Source organism: Camelus dromedarius, chromosome 21 (assembly GCF_036321535.1).
Source record: "Camelus dromedarius isolate mCamDro1 chromosome 21, mCamDro1.pat, whole genome shotgun sequence".
NCBI classification, from domain to species: Eukaryota; Metazoa; Chordata; class Mammalia; order Artiodactyla; family Camelidae; genus Camelus; species Camelus dromedarius.
Window position 1 is genome coordinate 5074589 of NC_087456.1, and position 18939 is coordinate 5093527.

The following is an 18939-nucleotide window of genomic DNA, read 5'->3' on the forward strand; positions in this document are numbered from 1 at the left end:
AAAATCAGAATCATGCTTGTCCAGCAGAAGGTTTAGAAATATTTCCTGCTTCCCTCCCTTGGCCTCCTGGTTTGGCAATGAGAAAAGTCCAGTTTCCGCCCTGTGATTGTTCCAGAAAACCAAGGATTGCTAAAGGCCATTGTGTCACGTTTGCCCAATCCTCGCCACTTGACAGCCTGGCCCTCCACACCACATCCCCTGCCCTCCCCCTCATCTCCTCCCTCTGCCCTCTCCTGATTTCCACACCCCTGGCTGCCATGGGATGGGGAGGCCTGACAAAAGGGGCCTGGGAGCTGGTGGACAGGCTGGCGTCCGTCACTGAGCCAGCACCATGGTGCGGTCTGCGGCCTGCACAGGTGAGTGGGCTGGGCCCTGGGAGCTGTGGGGAAGGGGGCCTGTGTTCGTGAAACAGCTCCCTGGTGCTGCCTGCAAGGAAGCAAGGAGCTTTTGGGAGAACTTGGGCGGGTCAGTCGGTTCCTCCCTCTGTCTGGCTTGCAGTCATTGATCGCCGCTCCTGTGGGCTCCCCACCCCCCTGGGGTCTTTCAGCCCCAAAGCCTTTGTGTTGCCAGGAAAAGCTTTTCTCAACAGGCTGAAAATGACTTCTTCTCCCGTCCTGGAAGCCCAGAGTGAGTGAACACCTCGACATTGGGTGGTTTTGTCTTTTCTGTGTTCTCTGGTCCCTACTTTTGGGCCTTTCCAAGAGGTGCCCACTGCCAAAGGATTCTCCCCCGAACCTGGTGCTGGTTGTCCTGCAAAGGGCAGCCCAGGGGCCATGACCCTGGTTGTCCTTGCAGATACTCATGCAGGTTTTATTAGGTTAATGGGAAAATCCAAGGTCACCAGGAGGGTGAAATACATATTTTTAAAGGAGTCCTGCTGACCCGTACGTCTCCCAGGATGTTGGTAACTCAGCCAGCCTCTCGGGGGATGTGGTCAAAAAGCAGCAGAACGTAGGAAATAGTGGCTGTGAGCAGAGGTACAGAGGCCTGACCAAGAGGTGAGATCTCTGGCCCAGCCCTTTCAAACTGGCTCTTTCTAGCCCCAGCACAGGTTTTCTGCTTGTTCCAAAAGAGAAACGTTCTCTCTAAAAACCATAAAAGTGAGTGGTTTTCCTAGAATCTTCCTAAATCCACACCTCCCCCAACTGATGCTCTAGGGAGGAGCAGCCTCAGCTCGTGGAAACTTCCATCAGTTGCAGGACCAGCCCAGGCCAGGGCAGGGGCCCTGCTGTCTGGCCGGGTTGTAAGGATGGACACAGTGCCCTCCTGGGTCCTTTCTGGGCAGAGGAGGCTCAATGTGTAGGAAAGCACCCTGAGTCCACCTTCCCTGACCACCTCTCCCCGCTGCGCCTCAGTAGCTGCACAGGGCCTGGGAAAGTGAGAGCAACACCTTAACATCTGCCTTCTCTTTTGTGCTGTTCAGGTTTGATGGTTCTGCTGACGATCCAGTGGGGTAAGTGGCGCCTTTCCTGAGGCCAGCCCTGGGTCCTCTCAGCCCCTTCCCTGCGCTCCGCTACCCTCCTCCACTCCCTGCCCCCAACTTTACTCCCACCCCAAGAGCTCTTGCCAGATTTCAGTGGGGACTCCTCTCCGAAGCTCAGCCCCCTGCAAGTGTCCCCGTCCCCTTCGTGGCCCAGCCGTTCCCTCTTCTCGGAAGGTTCTGGCTTCCTCACCCACTAGCTGAACTCCTGTGCGCCCATGGGGCCAGCTTAAATGTCAGCCTCGCTCAGGTCATTTCTGATGTCACTTGCTCCAACCTGCGTGCTCTCAAAACACCTGAACACATTTTACAGTGTAAATCCCAGTGTTTCTAATGTTTGGCTGAAGTGTCTCCCCGACCAGGCTCTGAGCTGGGAAACCTAAGCCTTGTCCAGCTCCACGTCCCAGTCCCTTGGCTCAGCAAGGACAGCACACTCATTCTGTGTCTGTTGAGCTGATCGCCTGTGGAGCTTAGGAGAGCCAGGGGGACTCTTCCTTTTTTTTGGGTTGATAAACTTCAATCCTCTATGAGTTTTTTTTCACCTCCAACAGGGTTCCTTAGTGTATTTTTTTTTAATTGAAATACAGTCAATTACAATGTGTCAATTTCTGGTGTATAGCCATGCATATATATATTCATTTTTATATTCTTTTTCATTAAAGGTTATTATAAGATCTTGAATATAGTTCCCTGTGCTATACAGAAGAAATTTGTTTTTTAATCTGTTTTTATATAAGGTGGTAAACATTTGCAAATCTCAGACTCCCAAATTTATCCCTTCCTACCCTGTTTTCCCCATTAACCAGAAGATTGTTTACTATGTCTGTAAATCTGTTTCTGTTTTGTAGTTAGACGACTTCATTAGTGTCCTCTTTTTTTCTTTTTCTTGTTGTTTAGATTCCACATATGAGTGATACCACATTGTACTTTTCTTTTTCTTTCTGGCTTACTTTGCTTAGTGTAACGATCTCCAGGTCCATCCATGTTGCCGCAAATGGCATTATTTTATTCTTTTTTATGGCTGAGTAGTATTCCATTGTATAAATATACCACAGATTCTTTACCCTGTCCTCTATTGATGGACACTTAGGTTGTTTCCATGTCTTGGCTATTGTAAGTAGTGCTGCTATTAGCATTGGGGTGCATGTGTCTTTTTGAATTAGAGTTCAGGAGGGGCTCCTTCTTGTGTGAGACAGGAAAGAGTTCTCTGGGTGACATTTAGCAGTTCAGACTCCTAGTCTCCCTTCTCATCCTGCCCCAGTCCCTGTACCCAGACCCTTGCCCTGAGGCTGGGCTGTGGCACTGGACACACATTTCCCTTCTTGGTCTCACAGGAGGGAACAGCCAAGGCCCAGAGAAAAAACAAACATGGGAAGGAGAGAAAGGTTGAAGATTTCCTAAAAGCTTTAGTCCAAGCTACTTCTGGGGATATGAATGCTATGGTATGGTATATACTTATGACAGTAGAATTTTGTGTGGACAAAGGGTTAATACATGTAAAGCCCTTTGAACAGAGCTTACTGTCGGCCAGCACTGCTCTGAGTATCTCCCATACGTTAACTTTTCATCCACATGATGGTCCTTGAGATAGGAGCAATGGTCATTCCCTTTTTATGAAGGAAAAAGCTGAACTACCCGGCTAAAAAGTTGCCAAGTTGGGATTTCAACCCAGGCATTGAAATTCCAGAGTCCCTGCTCTGAACCACCACACTTTCTTGCCTCTGTAGGACCAAATCCATGCACAGTATTTGATATGCTATGGCAGGACATGACATAAAATAAAAAGAACCTCCTGGCTCCTCTCTAGATGATCCCGGGGGGTGTTCTCTGGGTTAATCTGCCCCCCTTCCTTCTTTTGCTTTGGGAAGTTTACCAATCCTCCTTTGTCACTGCAGGCTACACCCCCATCAGCAAGCCTCACTTCTGGGTGACCTCTGATTATAACCAGTGACTACCCAAGCGCTCTGACTCCTCCATTCTGAGAGCCATCCGTGGGCCCAGGGGCGTCTCAGGCAGCCCTTCGTGCTTGGGGTTCCCTCCTATAGCCACCTTGCTGTGCTCACCCCCACCCCTATCCTCTCACTGGCTGCATGGGGGCTGGAGCAGGGTGTGGAGAGACCCTGTCTGGGCAAAAGGAAATCCCAGGGTCCAGACAACGGCTACAGATATGCTCCAGTCCAGCCTCACCATTCTGCCAAGTCCCTGGCGTGACATGTTGGTGTGCACAAACCACACCACTGCAGACAGCGAGGCTGGGAGAGACCTCAGAGACCACCCCAGCATTTTCAGATGGGGCCCCCAGTGCCAAGGCTGGAGAGTACATTTCTGCCAGATGTGGGAATGGAGATGAGCACCCTTGCTTTCTGGTGTTCAGTCAACCTAGTACAACGCTGCCCTGGGTGGGATCATCACTGTTGGACAACCCCTTCCCTGGGAGGGGAGGCCTTACCTGCGAAACCATCCCACGTGTGGGCAGGCCGGGGACTAGCTGCCTTTTCCTAGAGAAAATGCGCTTTTTGTAGAACCTTGTCAGTGATATTAACAGATTCTCTACGAGAGATTATAGTAAATGCAAACCTCTTTAAAACCAGCCCAAAGAAACATAAACCCAGGCCTGTAACTGGGGCCCCCTCTCTGCTACTTCATATATGCATTTTAATTAACCCCCTGAAGTATTCCAAGCTGTGTTTTGAAAGTACGGCCCCTCTGACTCCAGCAGATGAAGGGCCAGGTTTAACACTCTGGCCGGACGTGCTCTGCCCCCGGGCGGAGGCCACCAGTCCGCAGCGGGCCCTGACGATTGCCATTTCTTTTCTTTGCCACAACTGGCCAGGTTCTGCTGCAAAACTGGTCTGCTACTTCACTAACTGGGCCCAGTACAGAGAAGGGGCCGCTCGCTTCTTGCCCAAAGATGTGGACCCCAATCTGTGCACGCACCTCATCTATGCTTTTGCTGGCATGAACGGCCATCAGCTCAGCTCCACAGAGTGGGACGACGAGACGCTCTACAAGGAATTCAATGGGCTGAAGAAGATGTGAGCAGCAAGGGAGCGGGTGGGGATGGGAGCTGGAGAACCTTCCCCGGCACCGCAGTCTGGCTGCAGACCCGCTGTGTGGCTTTGGGCAAGTCTCATCACCTCTCTGGGCTTCCCTGTGCTTATGTGGAAGAGGTGAGGGCAGACAGAGACTCCTTAAGGGCCCTTCCAGTTCAGGTCTAAGTGGAATCCGGATTGTGACACTGTTTCCCTCTGCTGGGAATCAATGTCCTTTCTCCTAAAATCTATCTGTCCTTCAGCTCACATTATCACTGCCTTAATAAAGCCTCTCCTAGGATCTACCCTGAACTCTCGCTTCCCAGATTCCTTAATTATACATCTCCGCAGCCAGATAAGAGGTCCTCAAAGGCAGGAACATGTCTTTTTTTTTTTTTTTAAGTAAGTATGTGTTTAACGTTGAGCTGGGATGGCCTTTTGAAGCATGAGGTCAGCAGAAAACATTTTTTTAAAAACATAAATTGGTTACATAAAAAGACTTTGTAAATCCAAGAATTTTAAATGCCAATATTATGATAAATTTCCTTTCTTAGTCAGCTCTCCCACTTCCTTAGAGTTTCTGTCTTTCTTTTTCTCTCTAGTGTCTTCATTTATCTTCATTTTAAAAAAATTATTTCATTATATGAGATCAGCAGTCGAGCTGTCTCTTTCCCAGAACGTTCCAGATGGAACAGGCGTCCCAGCATGAGCGTAATTAATTATAGGACGGCTTTTAATCCTCTCCCATGCAGCATCCCTAATTTTCGGTGTCCCATGTCTTCCTCCTTGATTTAGGATCATGACTTTTCCTTCCTATCCTAGAGCCTTCCCGGCACAGGGCTTTATATGCCCTCCACCTGGCCCATCAGCCCTGCTGGGCTCCTTCCGTCCCCGTTAGTGAGGTGAGCCTGGGAGCCGGCTGGGTAAGTTTCAGCGCTTCCCTTGTCTTTCCCAGCAATGCGGAGCTGAAGATGCTGCTGGCCATTGGGGGTTGGAACTTCGGCACGCAGAAGTGAGTTGACCATGGGCGCCCGTGGAGCCAGGCCACTGGTGGGGAACAGGCTCACTGGCCAGAGAGACCCCTGGTCAGGGAATCAGCCAGGCGGACGTATGGCCTGGGGGTGGGGGGGGACGGGAGGGAAGAGTGGACTTGGGGGGTTGACCTTTCTTCTCGGTTCTTGGTGCCTCATCGGGAGGCAGCGGAGTGGGCATAGCTCCAGGCTGTTACTCATCCAGTCTTGTTTTAAATGCAGCACAGAGATACTGACCTCTTTTCAGGCCTCAGTCTCTTCCTTCATGAAATGGGTAGATGGAAGTTCTCAACTAATCCTGGGCCACGTAAAAAGTCCATATTTTCTGAGCTCTGAAACAGAGTATCTTCTCTGAGCACTTCTGTTCCCCTTCTGGATGTCAAGGGCAGCCTGTGAGATTGAACTTGGCTGCCAGAATTTCCAGGACATTTTTGATGATTTGTGGAGACAGTAAAATGGTATATTTTGGAACCAGACTTTTCCTAGAAAGCCCTGACTATATGGTCCCCAAAGTTAACCTAGTCATTCTAATATTTTTCTAGACCAAGAGCCCTTTTGAGAACCTGGTGAAATGCATGCGTCACCTTCCCGAAACGCTGCTTACACGCAGATTTTTTCATTGAAATGCAGGGATTCTTAGCCTGGGGTTCCCAGGCACGTGAACCCCACTTAAGAACTGCTGTTATTAACTAAATTAAATTAAAAAATAAGGTCAAATAGGAGGAGTCTATTCAAAAAAACTCAAGACCCCTAAAGATGTCCAGGGACTTCTTACAGAAACAATGAGAAAGTAAGATGTGGGGAGGTGGCTCCTGGGGCACCTCAGGGATTCTGATGAGCTCTGGACCATTAATAGTGCTTTTTTCAACCTCCATGTGGGTTGACAGCCAGCTCTGAGTCAGGGCAGGACACACCCCTGGGCAGGGACATGGCGGCCGGCTTCTGGAGGGCATTCGGGGAGCGGAGCTCCAGTGAGTCCATGTGCCCCCAGTGAGGTCAATGTGTGGGCGGAAGGACGCACTTCTAGATGACCCCTTGCCCCTAGCCAGGCCCATAAGTCACCAGCAAATGTCCCGGGAGCCTCTGCAGCAGCCCTCCCAGTGCCTTCCTGGCCTATACAGCTGAGCGCCAACCTCCTGAGCAGTTTCTCACTTGCCCATGAGGGACCATGACCCACTGTCCAGTGTAAGACAGGCTCATACCGCCCTGCCACCCCGCAGGTTTACGGATATGGTGGCTACAGCCAACAACCGACAGACTTTTGTCAACTCGACCATCAAGTTTCTTCGCAAATATGGCTTCGATGGCCTTGACCTTGACTGGGAGTACCCAGGGAGCCGGGGGAGTCCTCCCTTGGATAAGCAGCGCTTCACAGCCCTGGTGCAGGTATGGCTGCGTGGGACGGGGTCACCTCTTTAGCCAGGGGGCCACACAGAGCGCAGACCAGCCCTGGGGTCAGTTTTCAGACTCCTGAGCTAAAACATCTGTCTGCTTGGGGCTCACAGGGCTGCCTGGCCCCTGCCTGTGTGTTCACTCTGAGCTGCCCCTGCAGGACCTGGCCAGCGCCTTTCGGCAGGAAGCCCAGACGGCAGGGAAGGCACGCCTCCTGCTGAGCGCAGCCGTCCCAGCCGGGCGGCGCTGCATGGAAGCTGGATACGAGGTGGACAAAATTGCTCAGTGAGTGTCAAGCAGGTGGCATGGACCCTGTGTTCCCTGTAGGGGAGAGAGACCGGGGACAGGCTGAGCATCCCCAGGGAGGGAGCAGGGCTCACCTGCATGGCCAGCAGACCCAGGAAGGGTGCGCCCACTGCGTCTGCTTCTCCACCACTCCAGGGTCCCTCTCTTTGGCGCCTCGCCCTTTCCCTTAAGAGCTCAGTCTTAACATGAAACACCCTTGAGATGGGGAACGGTGAAGCCTTTGGCATCTCCCAGAGGGGAAGCTGTTTAGATCCTTCCCAGCCAATGGCTGCTGGATCAGAACCTGCACCTTAATGGGATTCCCAGGTCACTGATGTGCACAACTGAAGTGGGAGAAACACTGAGTGACATTTCCTTCCAAATAGCAAAATAGCACAAGGTGTCCCGAGTGGACCGCGTCTTGAGGGTGCTGAGGGGACAGCCGGGGGGGAGGCCACTAAAGACACGAGAATGGCCTGGATAACGGGGGGGACTGGGGAGTGCTGTCTACATCACCTTTCCCAGAGCCGGAAGTGGGCCTGCCCTCTGCCTCCTGCCCCCTGCTTCCCATGAGGGTCTCTCCCCGGGCCACACACTGGGCGGGGGGACTCCTCACCCCCCTTCCCTTGCCTCCTGCAGGAACCTGGATTTCATCAGCCTTATGGCTTACGACTTCCATGGCTCTTGGGAGAAGACCACAGGCCATAACAGCCCCCTCTACCAGAGGCAGGGAGCGAGCGGCGCCGCAGCTGAGCTGAACGTGGTGAGAGCAGAAGGCGTGCGGCTCGACCTCCCTTGCTTAAGGGGCACGGCCCTTCTGAGCGTGTAGGAACCTATGGGAAAGGAAAGCAGGGTACCGAGCAGGGCCCGGGGAGCCAGGAGTTTTTGTTTCTTTCCTGTTTGTTTGTTTGTTTGTTATTTTCCTGTCTCATGCCACTGCAGAGTACAAACCTCTCTTCTGTGTAGCATCTTGGCTGGTGTTAGACACAGCAAGCCAATCCCACGACGTCAGTGACTCACTGGGAGGCCGTCTTTGAGCTAGAGTTTCCAGCCAAAATGTCTCCTGCTCCCTTTACACCCCCATTCCATTTCCTTCAAGACAATGGATAACTTCTTTTTTAACATTTTATTATGGTATAATTCCTGTACAGTAAACTGCACATATTTCAGATGTATAATTTAATGAATTTTGATAGGTGTATACACCCATGAAACCACCACCACAATCAAGACAGCTAACATTTTCATCACTCCCTAAGTGGTGCAACCTTCAAATTCCCAATTTATCCCCTCCCACCCCCTTTACCCGCTGGTAACCATAAGTTTGTTCTCTATGTCCGTGATTCTGTTTCTGTTTTGTAGGTAAGTCCATTTGTGTCCCCTTTTTTTGGATTCCACATATAAGTGATATCATATGGTATTTTTCTTTCTCTTTCTGGCTTACTTCACTTAGAGTGACAATCTCCAGGTCCATCCATGTTGTTGCAAATGGCATTATTTTTATTCTTTTTTATGGCTGAGTAGTATTCCATTATATATATAAACCACAACTTCCTTATCCAGTCACCTTTCAATGGACATTTGTGTTGTTTCCATGTTTTGGCTATTGTAAATAGTGCTGCTATGAACATTGGGGTGCATGTGTCTTTTTGAATTAGAGTTTTCTCCAGATATATGCCCAGGAGTTGGATTGCTAGATCATACAGTAAGTTTATTTTTAGTTTTTAGAACCTCCATACTGTCTTCCACAGTGGTTGCACCAACTTACATTCCCACCAACAGTGTAGGAGGGTTTCCTCTGTCTGACGATGGATAACTTTTGCTCCTGGTCCCTGATTGACCTTCTGGAAGGTGCTTTCAGAGGTGAGAGCTTTCCCAGGTTAATACCATCTCAGGGGCTGTCAATCAGGGCAGAACCACCCCTATCCCGCCTCGGTCCCTGGAAAGGGCGGGTTTGGTTTTAGACGGAGGTGGGTGGGGGTTTCCTGTCCAACTCTCCCTCATTGAGCAGGCTAGACACTTTTTTATAAGCCCATTCTATATTTCAAAGCAAGACTGACCATGTCACTTCTCCTTCTTAATATAAACAACAACAAAAAGGCCTAAATGAGGACGTTTGCTAATTCTGAGGAGCCCACATCTGTGTGCGTGCACTGGGTGGAGCATCCTGGACCTCTGTCTCTTTCACAAATAAAGCCTGCTCCTTAGAACACTGGAGCCAAGCACCCGTATCTCTCACCAAGCCCAACTCCTCCACCCACATCTGGAAAGCCATGTGGGTCCCAGGAGGAGCCAGCCCGTTCAAGTGGGGAGGCACACAAGGACATTCAGTGCGAAGCGAGGGGGTTGAAGTCCCCCCAGCACGGCGCTCTCCGCGCCGCATGCCCTGGGTCCATGCAGGGAGAGGGAGGCCTTTCTCCCCCTGCAAAGAAGCCTTCTGCTCCCCACATTGTGTGCCCTGCTGGCTGGCTTCCGGACGGAGCAGAGACTTTCCCAAATCTGCACAAAAATGCCGCAGAGCTTAGCAGAGTGCTCTGACCTCTGTCCTCAGAAAGCTCCAGTTTGATCAAAGATAAATCACGTAGACCAGCAAAAAGAAATACACATAATAGAGTGAAAATTGCTCCTTACCTCGGTCCTAAAAGGTTGCAGAGTGACTAAAAAACCTGGACTCAAGCGGGGCGGCTTCTTGGGAACAGTGAGCCTGTGATCTTGGCTGGAGGGAGGAATCTGCATTATTTGTTTATTCCACATAGTTGTACTGGCTACCTCCTCATATCACAAGCCTAGGGCATCGTGTCAAGTAGTGTGTGATGGGGGAAGGTCTAGTGCAGAGACCGTGAGGAAGCCCTGTGCACATCTGTTCTCTCTATTTGAGCATCTAAGTGTCAGGCGTTGTTCTAGGCTCCAAGGACCCAGGAATGAATAAAATAGACCCAACTCCCCGCTCTCATGCTGAGGATGCCGCAGCAGGGAGGTAGTGGTGACGATCCTGGCTCCCCTCCGCTGCGCTGTGCTGGGCCTTATCCGTGTGTTATACCCTTTAATTCTCACAACACCCGTAGAGACAGATATTTTTATTACTTCCATTTTATAGACAGGAAGCCCAAGGTTAAATAAGTTGCTGAGTGAGGCCGGGATCTGTGCTCACTGAGACACCCCAAGCATCTGGGACAGTGCCCAGCACACAGTGGGCCAGCAGTAAAAATTCACTCGGTGAATTGCTGCCTGACCCCAGAGCTCAGGCTCATGGCTGTAGGGCCATGCAGCTTCTCTCACTGGGGTTGAGGGTCTAAGATGGGATCTAAAGAAGATGGGGCAAGGTTTGAGCATTAGTAAGTGTCTGTGAAACTCCTCTGAAGCCCCTAGGCTTGGACGATCAGAACCAGGCTGAAGGCACAGACAGTTAGCCCTGACCCTCCTCCTCTGCTTCTCCAGGACTCTGCTGTGCAACGGTGGCTGCAGAAGGGGACCCCCGCCAACAAACTGATCCTTGGCATGCCCACCTATGGACGATCCTTCACTCTGGCCTCCTCCCTGGACACTGGAGTGGGGGCCCTAGCCACAGGGCCTGGAACTCCTGGTCCCTTCACCAAAGAGCAGGGACTGCTGGCTTATTATGAGGTAGGAAAACCCAGTCACCCCAAGTGCTGTGGGGAAGAAGGCTCCCTCTCCCACAGTTTCTGAGCGAGGATGCCGGGCATCACGCATTCTGGCCAGCTGAGCTCCGTCCCCTGCCTATCACCTTGGATTTAGCCTTAAGCCCAGGTGCCTCATTGAATCTGTGGCTCCTGGGTTCCCCGGGCTTCTCAGACAGGAGTTTTCCAATCCCTAGTCTCTTCCTGGCAGGAAGAAGATGCTTGTTGGATCCTCCCACCTTCCTCCTCAGCTCTGCCCTCTGTCCTACAGATCTGTTCCTGGAAGGGGGCTACTGAGCACAGAATTGAGGACCAGAAGGTGCCCTATGCCTTCCAGGGCAACCAGTGGGTGGGTTTTGATGACGTGGAGAGCTTCAAAGCCAAGGTGAGGCTCAGCGTGGCTGGGAGGGGTTGGTCCTGGGTGGGCCCAAGGCCTGTCAATAGCATTCAGTGACAGCGTCCAGAACCTCTCTGAGCATCTCACAGAGCTCCGTGGGACAGCATGTTGTACCCCCGTCACCTATTGACTGAGAAAAGACACAATGACAAAAAATTGCTCTACATTGAGTAGCACTCTTGAAAGTATTTGTATTTTATTAAATATAAATACAAAATGTGTATTTTATTAAATACAAATTCTCCAGACATATGAAGAGGAGAAGTACATACAGGGAGATGTATCACTTTAGTGAGCCCATTGACAATATTTGGCGCATGTTCAAATTAGAGAACTTTTAATTTACTTATGTGCCCCCCGCCACCAGCTCCTGCCCGATGCTGGCGGCTCACAACTTGAGTTTCCATCCCTCTCTCCCCCATGAGGCCGTTGGCATCTGCAGAGAGACCTGCATTTGCCCATCTGCTTGTCTCATGTTGGTTATCATGCGAGCAGACAGAGGCAGGTTCTTCTGAAGGGGTAGACAAAGCGTTCTGGAGGATTGAGGAGGGAGCATGGTCCTGGCTGGGGGAGATGAGAGAACAGATCATGGTGGAAGGGGTTTTGAGAAAGTCTTAAAGCAGAAAAGGTGGGCATTCTTGGGTGGAAACTGCAGGAGCAAAGACGTGATGGAGAAGAAAGGGGAGGGCAGCCTCTGAGAACAAGATGCTGGCCCACACGGCTGGAGCCCTGAATGGGGACTGATGTAGGAAGGGAGATAGCTGGGAGGGAGATTGGGGCCAGCAAGGGTTCCAGAACACCCCTGCCCTCCAACCTCGCCTCACTGCAGAGGTGAGCCGTGGCCCTTTGGCAGGGTTAGGGGACAGAGACGCCCACTCAGAGGGAACACACAGCCGTGCCCTGAGGAAGCCTCAGGGATCTGGTGGAGGAGAGAAGACCCTCAAGGAAGACAAAGATGTGAAGTCAGGGAGTTGATTCAGATCCCTGGGGCAGCTCAGTCATTCCCTAGGGCAACTTACCTCATCGCAACCAGCAGGCAGCTCCCCCAAACACAGCAGCTCAGCTCAAAAAAGGCTGAGATGTTAAGGCTTCCAGCCTAGGGAAGTCCCCACGTCCATGTCTTCCTCATACCTCCTCCCCACGCCCACCCCGGGCCATGCTAATATTAGGACAGGAGGATTCCAGAATGAATCGTGCCTGGCAGGGATTGGGACTCGCAGGCCCGGCGGTGATGGAGGAAAGCGGGCCCTGCCTGGATGAGGAAAGCCGGCTCTGGGGCTGCCTGCCCGGGCTTCCCTGGGCTCCTCCACCCCCATCTCACGCCCCACACAGGTCAGCTATCTGAAGCAGAAGGGACTGGGCGGGGCCATGGTCTGGACACTGGACATGGATGACTTTGCTGGCTTCTTCTGTAACCAGGGCCAATACCCCCTCATCAAGATGCTGTCATTGGAGCTGAGTGAGTAAGGGCCCAGGGACCAGAGGCAGAATTCAGGGCAGGGCATGAAGTCCCCTTCCTCAGGTCCTGCCTCCTTCTGAGGAAATGGCTTTGTCCCAATACTGTGATTTCCCAAATTTCATGCCCCCACTCCACTCCCCCAGGAGCTAAGGAAGCTGTTGAAATGATTCTCTCTTCACACTCTTCTTCCCCTTTCTGATTGTTCCAATGCCTGCTCAGGGTGTGGGTAACCAGGACTTCCCTCCCGAGGGCCCTCAGCTTGGCAGCAGCAGCTGGCCCCTCCCTTCTCAAGGAGGAAGCCTGCCCTGGGCCGCTAGTGTGAGACCCCACTGGCCCTCACCATTGCTTGGTTGGGTTTTGCAGAAGGTGGATGGTCACTGACCGCCTCATGCATGTGTAGCCCCGGCGCTTCCCGCTGAGCTGTGCTCGGGCTGCAGGCGTGGCTGGTGCCGGGCTGCCCTCAGCCTGGGTCCCTGACTGCGCCCTCCTGCAGGGTGCGGGTGCTGGGCTGCTGCCTGCCGACGGCTGCTGCCTGTGTGCTTGGCCTGTGGGTTTGAGACCCCTGGGGGGAGACTTGGCTGCATCACTGATCGCTGTTTTCCCAGGTCTTTCACGTGTGCCTCTGGGCCCCCCAGAGCCTGAAGCTCCCGCACCAGGCCAGCCCTCTGAACCTGAGCATGACTCCAGCCTTGGACAAGATGCTTTCTGCCAGGGCAAAGCTGACGGGCTCTACCCCAACCCCCTGGACCGGACCAGCTACTTCACTTGTTCAAGGGGGTGGCTGTTCCAGCAAAGCTGCCCGAGGAGCCTGGTGTTCAGCACTTCTTGCAAATGCTGCACTTGGAGTTGAGTCTCCAAGACCCCTCCAGCCCATCACTCCCACGGCCCACCTCCCCAGCTGTCCCTGGTGGCTGCAATCTGGCTCCTCGCGTCTTTCCACAATCAAACTTTCTGTCTCAGCCTTGGGTTCCTTTTGTTCTGGTCTTTCTGGGCTGCCTATTTTTCTTGCAGAATAAATCTTTGGTTGGTACCACACTGCTCCTGGACGTAGTGACTTACAGAGAGGCTCTCTAAGCACACTGTTAGTTCAAAAACTGTCCTGAGGAAGGTAGGGCTCCAAGAGGGGAGGGTGGCATAAGGCATGCCTAGGTCAGAACCAGGGGAGAAGGTGGTCCACCGCTGCACCAGCTCTCGCCTCGAGGACCCCACATTCCAGTGGGCACACAGCTGCATCTGGGGCATGGCCCTGGATCTGACACATTCTTCACTGGCTCAGAAGCCTTTGGAGAGAACTTCTAGTGGCCTCCACTCAGGTGTTATCCCCAAAATGCACACCAGATGGTAGCAGAGAAGAGCTTTTCCCTGCCTTAAGGCCTCTGCTCACAGCCATTCCGCATTAAAAAGAGAATTCAGCAAATGCTAACTACTATATGTAAAATAGATAAAAACCAGATTTCTTCTGTATAGCACAGGGAACTATATTCAATATCTTGTAATAACCTATAATGAAAAAGAATATGAAAGCAAACATATGTACGTGTATGTGTGACTGAAACATGAGGCTGTGTGCCAGAAGTTGACAAGTGGTAACTGACTATCTTTAATGGAAAAAAGAGAGACAATCCAAACCCCTGCTGCTAAGCACCCATTTACCAGACGAGGCAGGGACAGTTATTATCCCCATTTCACAGGTATTTAAACTGAAGACTAATTCTAACCCAGTTCCGAGACCAGAACCCGAGGCCTCTGAATGGGTCATGATAGGCCAGAAGATGCCCCCGGAGCATCCTGGACGAACAGAGTAACCCAAACAGTCCTGGAAGCTTTGGGCTGAATCTTGGTCATTCTATTTGAAGAAAACCTGCACGTAACCTAATGGTCCAGCCAAACATGCCCTCGCCCCAGGCTGGTTTTGGGGGTGGGACAGGGGCAGGCAGCTGGGGATGGGGACAGGTAGAGACAGAGGGGATGAGCTGGCCCTTCGCAGGAGTGCAGCCAGTCCCAGAGCCCTCTGACAGTGGCTCCCCACTTCTACACGCTGCCTGTGCTCAGGCCTTTGGAGATCTGCTCTTCAGTGCAGAACACAGGTCTCCTTCAGCCCATGCTCCTTCCTTGGAGGTCTCAACCCACAGGAGCTTTCCGTCTGCTCAGAGTGGAGTCTAGGTTGGAAGTTTCCTTACGGTGGCGGGGCTGGTGGGGTCGGTACCTGAGCCCCAGACAGGCTCAGAGCTGACTTTCGGCCCCACCACCTCCTAGCTGTGACTTTGGGCAAAGATGGAACCTCAGTCTCCTCATCTGTTAGATGGGGACGACCTCTTCCCGTCAGGGTGGGTGAGGACTGGGTGAAGGACTGCACATTCGCTCCCACCTAATGCGACCAGCACCCAGCCACCCTCCCTCCCCTCTTCTCAGTCCTTTCTTTACCTTCTGTGGGCCAGATAAAACAAGAATTTAGCAGTCTCCTTTTAGCAGGATGAGCTCTGCTACTGGCTTCCTAAGTACTAACTCTGTGCTGGCTTTATCCTCAGGGTGGGGTTGTCCCCGGCCCCTCCCTGGTCTGCGCACCCCTGTCCCTCTTCAAACGTGTGGTCCCTGCCTCAGCAGAGGCCAGTCTCTCTGCTTCCTGCACCTCCTTCATCCAGTCTAACCTCCACACTGTGAGCAGCTTGATCTTTGTAAATTAGGAGTCAAACTCTGTCATTTCCCACGCCTGAGAACTACCAACAGCTTCCTCCGGCCTAAAGATAAAGTCTCTGTCCTCAGCACAGATGCTCTGCCAGACCCCAGTCCCCTCTACTGTTCTCACCTCCTGTCACCCCACCCCAGTTCGGTTGCCAGGCGCCCCAGCTATCGGCACTGGACACGCCAGCTTCTCATGTGGGACCCCCAGATGTCTGCCATCACTCCTGTGAGGTCTGAGCCCCTGCCTGAAAGCAAATACTGCTTTTGAAACAAGACTATCTCCCTTTACCCACAGGCTGCCCCACTGTCCTCACACACTTGGCTTTGCAAACCAGGTGATACCCCCTTGTATGGAGCAGGCCTTTGAAGTCAGGAGCAAACACTGCTTGAATTGTTAGAGTTTGCTTCACAAAGGAATTTGGGGGTCACTTATGCTTTGGTGGCTCAACCCGCTGTCCCTATCAACAATGACCACTCTCAGCACCACGGAGGAGCGGTTCTTCTGGCCGTCTCTCTGAGCACGCTCAGAGCACCCACCACCACGTCTAAGACTCCTGCTGGAACACCAGGCAACTCCTCGGCTCCCACCCTGCCCCAGGACCCAGCCCTCCTGGTGGGCCCACAGTCTTCTGCCCCCACACCAACCGCTTCCAAATCTGCTGCATCTTCCCTGGAGCCCAGGGAAGTGAAACTCGATTTTGTTTGTTTCAATTATGAAATCTACCACATGGACAGAAGAGTGTTTAAAATTTGTATGTTTCAGTATCTCCCAGGAACCCTTCACCCAGGTCAGGAAACAGAACCTTACCAGCAGCTCTGAGGCTTCTCACGTGCCCCTTCACTAACCCCACACCCTTCTAGCCAGGCTTTGGTTATTCATTCCGTCTTTTTTCTGATAGTTTTACCAACTATGTGTACATTCCTAAACAAGATATTATTTAGTCTAGGCCTGTTTTTGAGCCTTAAATGAATAGAAATATGCTGTGTGGGATCTTCTGTGATCCACCTCGTGTGTTTCACATAGCTGAACTCACTGCTGTATGGTATTCCATCACGTGACTGTACCACAATTTGTAGTCTGCTCTCAGTAGGCATTTGGGTTGTTCCCAGTGTTTGGCTAGTGTGGACAATAGTGTGTGAACACTCTTCAGCATGATGACTGTTGGTAAGTGTGCAGAATGTGTACAGGGGTGGACTTGATAGGATGGGGGGGCGCATGCAAGTTCAGTTTTACTAGGCGCAAAGTGGTGGTGCACGGTTTCCCTCCCATTGCAGAGTTATCACTGCACTCCATCCTCACCATTACTACACCCTACTTTATACCAATCCAAAAGGTGCAAAGTGGTGTGTTGTTACGATTTAAAGATGCATTTCTATAATTACTCATTATTTTAGCATCCTTTCCTATGTCATAAGCTATTTGTATTTGTTCTTTTTTTTTTTTTTTTTTGTATGTATTTGTTCTTTTGTGACTAGAGTGTGTGTCTCTTGCCCATTCTTCTGTTGGGTTGTTTGTCTCTTTCTGATTGAAATGTAGGAGTTTTTTTTATCTTCTGAACACAAATCCTTTGATAGTTACAAGTTTGGTTCTATTTGCTCCCATTTGAGGCTTGGCTTTTTATTTTTTTATGTGTTGTTTAATGTCAAATTTACCAATCTTATACCCTTTATGGTTTGTGCTTCCTGCTTCTTGGTTAACAAATCTTTCTGTAGTCTGAGGTTAAAAATGTATTTTCCCAAATTGTCATCTAAAATTTGTATAGCTCTTTTTCTTTACATCTTCAATCCTTCTGAAACTGACATTTGAGTCTGCTTTGAGGTAGGATTCAATTTTTTTTCCCCATTTGGATAACCAGTTGTCCCAGTGTCATTTATTACATAATCTATCATTTTGATACTAATAAACCAGGTTTCTATATATGCATGGGTATCTTTCTGTTCCTTGATCTATTTCTCCACCCCTGCCTCAGTAACTCACTGACTTAATTACTGAAGCTTCATGATGAATTCTGGTATATGGGAGGGCAAATCCTTCTACTATGCTCTTTGTTTCAGGAATGTCTTTTTTGTTTTTTTGAGTTATTGTCATTTTACAATGTTGTGTCAATTTCCAGTGTACAGCACAATATTTCAGTCATACATGAATATACATATATTCATTTTCATATTCTTTTTCACCGTGAGCTAATACAAGATCTTGAATACATTTCCCTGTGCTATACAGTATAAACTTGTTTATCTATTCTGTATATATATACCTGTCAGTATCTACAGATCTCGAACTCCCAGTCTGTCCCTTTCCACCCCTCTCCCCCACTGGCAATCACAAGTTTGTATTCTATGTCTGTGAGTTTGTTTCTGTTTTATATTTAAGTTCATTTGTCTTCTTCTTTTGTTTTTTAGATTCCATATATGAGTGATATCATGTGGTATTTTTCTTTCTCTTTCTGGCTTACTTCACTTAGAATGACATTTTCCAGGGACATCCATGTTGCTGCAAATGGCGTTATGTTGTCATTTTTATGGCCAAATAGTATTCCATTGTATAAATATACTGCAACTTCTTTATCCAGTCATCTGTCAATGGACATTTAGGTTGTTTCCATGTCTTGGCTATTGTAAATAGTGCTGCTATGAACATTGGGGTGCAAGTGTCTTTTTGAATTAGGGTTCCTTCTGGATATATGCCCAGGAGTGGGATTTCTGGGTCATATAGTAGGTCTATTTTTAGTCTTTGAGGAATCTCCATACTGTTTTCCACAATGACTGCACCAAACAACATTCCCATGAGCAGTGTAGGAGGGTTCCCTTTTCTCCACAGCCTCTCTAGCATTTATCATTTGTGGACTTTTGAATAATGGCCGTTCTGACTGGTGTGACGTGATACCTCCTTGTAGTTTTGATCTGCATTTGTCTAATAATTAGTGATACTGAGCATTTTTTCATGTGCCTATTGGTCATTTGTATGTCTTCATTGGAGAATTGCTTGATTAAATCTTCTGCCCATTTTTGGGTTGTTTGTTTTTTTCTTATTAAGTTGTATGAGCTGTTTATATATTCTGGAGACCAAGCCTTTATCAGTTTCATCTTTTGCAAATATTTTCTCCCATTCCGTAGGTTGTCATTTTGTTTTGCGTATGGTTTCCTTTGCTGTGCAAAAGCTTGTAAGTTTAATTAGGTCCCATTTGTTTATTCTTGCTTTTATTTCTATTGCTTGGGTAGGCTGCCCTAGGTGAACATTGCTGAGATGTATGTGAGATAATGTTTTGCCTGTTTCAAGAATGTCTTGACTATTCTTAGCACTTACTTTTCCATGTACGTGTTAGAATCATTTTGTCAAGTTCCATTAAAAATTCTTTTTAGCTTTTTATAAGAATTGCATTGAATCTACAGGTCAATTTGTAGAGAATTGACTTCTTTTTTTTTTTTTTCTTTTTTCTTTTTTTGGAGATGGATACATTTATTCCATTCAAAAAGAACAGGTTTGGTTTCCAGTAAGAAGAAATACTTTTCCCATAGGAGAGGGCCAAATCCCATTAGAAG

The 18939-nt window shown here is 49.9% G+C and overlaps 1 protein-coding gene across 8 annotated transcripts; it reads left to right on the forward strand.

Annotated features, from left to right (window-relative positions):
- Positions 1 to 203: 203 nt before the first annotated feature.
- On the forward strand, positions 204 to 13749 carry CHIT1 (chitinase 1). Of its 8 annotated transcripts, XM_064477047.1 has the most exons (12): positions 229 to 356; positions 548 to 627; positions 1424 to 1453; positions 4314 to 4515; positions 5468 to 5524; positions 6764 to 6929; positions 7096 to 7220; positions 7860 to 7983; positions 10659 to 10844; positions 11130 to 11243; positions 12588 to 12714; positions 13320 to 13749. In XM_064477047.1, exons 2-12 carry the CDS (start codon positions 597 to 599, stop codon positions 13562 to 13564), a joined length of 1407 nt encoding a protein of 468 aa, XP_064333117.1. In that variant the 5' UTR covers positions 229 to 356; positions 548 to 596; the 3' UTR covers positions 13565 to 13749. The 8 variants fall into 8 exon arrangements, with proteins under 8 accessions (XP_031294683.1, XP_031294684.1, XP_064333116.1 ...); XM_064477046.1 differs by lacking the exon at positions 12588 to 12714 and having other exon boundaries at positions 220 to 356; XM_064477045.1 differs by lacking the exon at positions 4314 to 4515 and having other exon boundaries at positions 243 to 356.
- The last annotated feature ends 5190 nt before the right edge of the window (positions 13750 to 18939 follow it).

What these genes read in the sequence shown, in the direction of transcription:
- CHIT1 (XM_064477046.1), top strand. Translation starts at nt 597, where the DNA reads ATGACTTCTTCTCCCGTCCTGGAAGCCCAGA. An exon ending in TTCAATGGGCTGAAGAAGAT is followed by an intron (nt 4,516 to 5,467) that starts GTGAGCAGCAAG and finishes TGTCTTTCCCAG; the next exon opens with CAATGCGGAGCTGAAGATGC. An exon ending in TGGAGAGCTTCAAAGCCAAG is followed by an intron (nt 11,244 to 13,319) that starts GTGAGGCTCAGC and finishes CTGTTTTCCCAG; the next exon opens with GTCTTTCACGTGTGCCTCTG.